The 5,583-nt window shown below is 45.1% G+C and overlaps 2 protein-coding genes across 2 annotated transcripts; both read left to right on the top strand.

Moving 5' to 3' along the window:
- Positions 1-748: 748 nt before the first annotated feature.
- MELLADRAFT_103550 (uncharacterized protein) lies at positions 749-2,119 on the top strand (the record flags this gene model as incomplete). Its single annotated transcript, XM_007406537.1, has 7 exons — positions 749-964; positions 989-1,047; positions 1,301-1,414; positions 1,515-1,546; positions 1,741-1,778; positions 1,820-1,906; positions 1,970-2,119. 7 exons carry the CDS (start codon positions 749-751, stop codon positions 2,117-2,119), a joined length of 696 nt encoding a protein of 231 aa, XP_007406599.1.
- Positions 2,120-2,347: 228 nt separating this feature from the next.
- Positions 2,348-3,509, top strand: MELLADRAFT_60613 (uncharacterized protein; the record flags this gene model as incomplete). Its single annotated transcript, XM_007406538.1, has 5 exons — positions 2,348-2,440; positions 2,511-2,909; positions 2,980-3,132; positions 3,183-3,265; positions 3,335-3,509. The coding sequence occupies 5 exons, from the start codon at positions 2,348-2,350 to the stop codon at positions 3,507-3,509; spliced, it is 903 nt and encodes a 300-aa protein (XP_007406600.1).
- Between the last annotated feature and the right edge of the window lie 2,074 nt (positions 3,510-5,583).

Here is a 5,583-nt window from a genome sequence, read left to right as displayed (position 1 = left end):
TCAATGACGGGTAGAAAGTCTTGCTATGACAACAAATGAGCACCAAAGTGCGATGCCGTGCTATTTTCGCCGTGTGCATGTTCGCTTTTGCACCCCAAAATGGCCGCATTTGATTTTTGTCTTACGATAATGTGCGATCTCAGTCCCATGCTGCTTAGCTGGCATTGGTCAGTAGTGCGATGGAAATCATTCATTCCATAGTTTATGGTGTGGTGTGGCTATTAATCGGATGCTTTGACTTCAATTGCATGGCAGGAGCATTACTTGGATGAGACAATGACATGCCTAAGACGCAAGAACAAAAGAACACAGCGACTCATGTAGGTTATAGCAATATTGTTTGTGGATGATGGGCCTTTGTGGCCCGGTGAGGTTGAAAGCGTGACATGACGTCAGGCAGTGTGAAAACCACCACCGTTCTCATATCCTTATATACCATACAACCCGTGGTGCTATACCTAATGACAATGTTGTTCAGGTTAGTTACAATTATGTCGGACATGCAATGGGTGAAAGTTCTGTACTCACATGCACAACAAGATTGCCACTTGCGGTATCCTTTCTCATCAAGTGACCGTGTAGCCATACAGTGGCTCCAATCGATAAATTTGGCCACTCACAGGGGGGAGGGGTGTGATGGCGGAATTCGTATATGACTGAAAACACGAGTCTCTGTCGAGTCTGGAGCGACATCAGTGAGTGAAAGCTAATGAAGCAGGATGTCACTTACTAGAGGGTGGAGATAATCATGCGTAGCCACAAGTTTCAAGTCCCATGGAAAGATATCAACATTGGTTTCTCTGAAAAGGACAGAAACAATCCTGCCGATGCTGCAGATGTTGGCGCGACCGGCAAGACGGCGATATGTGTGTTGGAATTCTCCGACGTCAACGTAAGAGCCGAAATTGTGTTCAATGGTGACTGCGCCGGTAGCGGTATTGATGCCCAACGGACCGGTGATGTTGTAAGTGTGGGAACATTTCAATAGGTCATGCGCCGTGACATGTCCAAGGACGGTGACTGGGTGGACAATGATGCTGCCATCGAGTTCATTCAACACTAACGACCCAGTACTTTGATACCACGCAAAGTAACTGGCACTGAGGGGAGTAGGCTGAGTAGAAGAGAGGAAAATGTACATCAGTTGTGATCACAGTGAAGATATTGAGTCGCACACCGTACGTCTGTAGTAACTGGGAGTGTGGCAGTCAGAATGGCTGGGTGACGCATTGTAGCAGGCTATCTATGATGTGGGTGTGAATGACAAAGGTCTGGGGGTTATGATTCATTGTATATATAGTCGAACATTGATTGATACTTCTGCAAAAATACCATCTTTCACGATCTTGGCTGGGAATCTTGAGGACGGCTTGGCACAGTCTGGATTTGAGGAATGGTGTCGCAAGGGGGCGAGGTAATGATTTACTGGAGAAGCAATGGTCCTGACGCCGAAAGCCATCAGCTGCACTAACTATGAGGGATGTCAGAGCGTTCGAATGATGACGTGTGGGCAGATGTTATGCTGCTGAAAGTGTTGCAACGGTACGTGAGCCAGGTGTCACGTCATGTTTGTTCGCTGGAGCCTGGGACGGGGAAGAGGGGGTGGATCAGCCAAAAATGATCAACAGGTGGCAAGACAAAGATTGACTGGATAAGCTATGGTCAAAAAAACGGGACACTATCATCACGAGGCTGCGCTAACCGTGAGGAATGTTGGAACATTGGTATGATGGCGTGTAGGAAGAGAATATGCTACTGAATACGTTGTGGGTTGGCCGGTGAGTAGAACAGGTGTAACAATGTGTTCGTGTGATTATAGGCGGAAAAACGAGGTGCAACACAGCCGGGTAAGGCGTACGTTTGGAGGGGGATCACATACGACGTGAGGAATGTGATCACACAGAGGGTGAGGCTGGACTTGATCGGGAAGAATGCCAGATGATTGACGAATCGTTGTGGGATTGCTCAGTGGGGTTATGGGGTTGAAATCTCAAAAGGTTGTCTTGAGGAATGGCAGGTGTTGAGCACGATGCGTGCCGATTGTCGTGATTGGGGGTCGCTGGATGTTATTTCATCGTACCTTGGGGCGAAATTAGTTCGGACACCTGCTTCGAATTGAGCAAAAAAGGACCCTGGCAGGTTTTTTGCTGGAGCTTCAGCTGTGAGGGCGATCTTCTAAAGTGAGAAAACTGTCAGCAGTGTCTGGACGAGATGGAATATAAATGGGAAGCGGTTGGATGAGGTTTTCAGCAGTCTACAATACTCACGGTGCATCATATCAATACTGTTATATCCATCTGATTGATATGCCTTTCCAAATTCAACTTCTTTTGACCAACCGAACGTCATGTCCGCTACTTCGACTATCACCTCCACCACCAGAGAATCAACTGTTGTGCATCCTATTGTAGTACAATTTATCGGTCGTCTTGGCACTGAGGTGACTGATTCTGGGGGAGATTATGCTATCAGTATTTCAAATCATTGATACCTTGCCTGTGTTTGTTTAGGTCCCTAACGCACGTCGAAATGCGCTTGGTTTTGTTTCCCATGAGACTACGATTTCGACATCTGGCTTTGATCGAACCTCCCCGTACAATACCGCCATCCTCTTGACTGCGCCCAAGGGTGCCATCGATAAACTTCACCAGGGCGATGTGTACGCCATCAGTTGTAAGTTGATCAGTTCGAACAACCGCAGGCTTGATGATCTCTATTGCGGAACGACTACAATATTGAGGATTGGGAAGAATGATTCTATTGGTGTCGAGTACGAGAAAGATGTCATGAACAAGGTCTCGATGGTGGCTTTGGGGATTGTAGTGAAGATGGAGACGGTTCCAAAGGGTGACGGGAAGCGTGGTGGCAAAATAGTGTTGACTTTGACATCCGTCGATTTTGATCCAATAGTGAGTTGACTGATGGATGGATGGAACTGAGGCGTTCATTTGCTGAGTTTCTTTTCCGCTGATTGCTTAGGACCAGAGCCCAGTGTGCTGGATGACGAAGCATATCGTTGAACGGTGTCATCAATCAGATAAGTTTCATTCATTTTGTAAGGAGGGAGCTGAGGTCCAGATCGCGGGGTTGATTGAAGGGTACGATGATAAAGAGTGGGCTTGGGAAACCCGGGTAAGCAATTTTGCACAGTTTGGTGGCGGCTACCGCACTAACATATGCAGTTACAGGTTTACAACATAACCCCGTGTAACGATAGCACACCCAACCCGAACGTCACAGAAAAAGGAAAGAGTGGGGATGCGTGGTGAGTCATATTGCGTTGTTTTTGTCGTCCGGGGAGGTGAGATGGTCAAATGACATTTTGCCTTTTCAGTGACTCTTCCGTCGCGAAGGTCGCATGCCAAAAGGAAGACAAGATGGCCGCAGGGATCAATACAAGCCATAAACGCAAAGCCACCAAGTCGCGCATTTTAGCCGCACGTTGGAATAAGCGGGTGAAGGTCAATGCTGCCCATCGGGCAATGCGTCGAGATCACGGAATTGATTAATAATGTATGTAGTGATCAGCCTGGGGGGCGTAGAAGGATGGGACGTCACGAGGATAATATGTTTGTTGAAATTTAGTGTTGGAGAATATGTGGAATGAGTCGTACTATTACGGCGATATCTTTTGGTTCTTTTCTTGGGTTGTTGTCATGCTGTCTCTCTTGTGGCAATGCAGACATGGCGCTTTGTGGGTTTTTGGTTGCAGGGGGGGCGGGAGTTGTAGACAGCACAAACCGGAATTGTGTGCTGTTTCTGGGGTGTAGCGCGATGTTACATGTGAGTGGGGGGTGGTATGCCCAAAAGGCGTTGTGGTACAAAAGATACTGTGAGGGCGGCGGGCCGCCCACGTTGCTCTAGTTGTTCAAAAACAATTGTACTTTTACAATTTCTCACATGCAGATACAATCTTGCTCTTGTAATTATGCTATTTGTGTAATCTATATGCTGCATATGGGTGATTTTTTGCAATTATTTTAAAAGGTTTAACTTTCATATTTGCTTGATTGAATAAGGAATATTGGTAATCTAAGTATTATACTATTTTGCAGTTTGAAGGGACTTGGAATTTCAAGAAACTTTCCCATCACCTCATCCAAATCCTGGTCCTTGGTGTCATTCAAAATTGTCTTCTGCATATGATTGAGGTATTCATGTGTATCTTACCTTGTATCATCTTGAGGTAAATAGACATATCTGTTGTTGATTTTTTTAGAGATGAGAATAGAAATTCACCGCCAAGAAATTCACGTCGGAAAGCCCTTCCTGTTGTCATTTTGGGAAGGGCGCCCCGATGCAGAATCGCGCCCAAGTCATGCGATTAGACAGACTTCCGATCTGCAATCGAGCACGCATCACGCGACTGATTGTTCAGTCCGTTTCAAAAACGGGCGGGCTGATCCAATCGAAGACAGCTCCGATTTCAAACCGGGTACGTGGCATCCGACTGAGCCTCAGCCCGATGCAAACACGCAAAGTACGTTTCCGACTCAAACCCGAATGCGATAGAATCATCCCATCGCGTAGCCCTCAACCGAGGCCGCATCTACCCCGCATCCCCGATGCAATCTCGCGCCCGATACAAAATCGGTGATCATCTTTCGACCCAATCCCACCATATCCGATGCAGTCTAATTTGCGAATGAGGTTCGCATTTTCTCTTGTGATCCATAAAAAAAACGTTGCATACAAAATTTTGTGTTGCATACAAAATTTTGACAATAAAGTAAAAAGTGAGCAAGCGTTGATAGGGCTTCTGGAATTTAATGTCTTTGAATTTCAAATCAAAATTTGCCCGTGTTTGAGTTTCCATTTACTAGCTCCAAATGATAGGTCTGAGGCTCAGCATGTTAACTTTGAAATGTTAACTTCAAAAGTTAATGTTAACTTCGAAAGGTAATGTCAACTTCGAAAGTTAATGTTAACATCAAAAGTTATTGTTAACTTCAAAAGTTAATGTTAACCCCGAAAGTTAATGTTAACCTCGAAAGTTAATGTTAACTTTCGAAGGTAACATTAACCTTTGAACGTCCCAACCTTTAAGCAGGAGATCAAAATTGATGCTCAAAAATACCTTCAGCTGTTTCTGTAAGCAAATGCTAAGTTTTGATGGCATGAGCAAAAAGCGTGCCACGAAATTAAAAGGCCAGATTTATGTAAAAGGTGAGGAAAGAATTGAAAACAAAGGTGGAAACAAAAGTCATCCAGAGGGCTAGATGCACAGTAGGGAACTCCGGACAACCTTAATTCCAAACAGACCCAGAAAATCACATAACAACACAAAGCTCTGTCAATACAAAACTCAGATATGACCCGCTTCATACATGACAGTATCCTTTTCATCCAAGAGAAGTTCCTGAAAGTAATGTTCAACTTGTGAAAACATGCTCCTCATTTCGCTAAGCACTTGAGCGTATTTAATCTCCATTGATGTAACTCGATCAATTTCAGGCCCTTGGTCTAAGGATATCAAGTTAGTAAACTACTCAGTTGATATAATGTATCTAAAATCGCCGACTGACCACAGATGATGTCTCTCACATTCAAATACATGTCCTTCATGAGGCGCAAGACTGCCGC

Source organism: Melampsora larici-populina (assembly GCF_000204055.1).
Source record: "Melampsora larici-populina 98AG31 unplaced genomic scaffold MELLAscaffold_6, whole genome shotgun sequence".
Taxonomy (NCBI): Eukaryota; Fungi; Basidiomycota; class Pucciniomycetes; order Pucciniales; family Melampsoraceae; genus Melampsora; species Melampsora laricis-populina.
The sequence above is the reverse complement of the archived record's forward strand: the minus strand, read 5'-3'. Positions and strand labels throughout refer to the sequence as shown.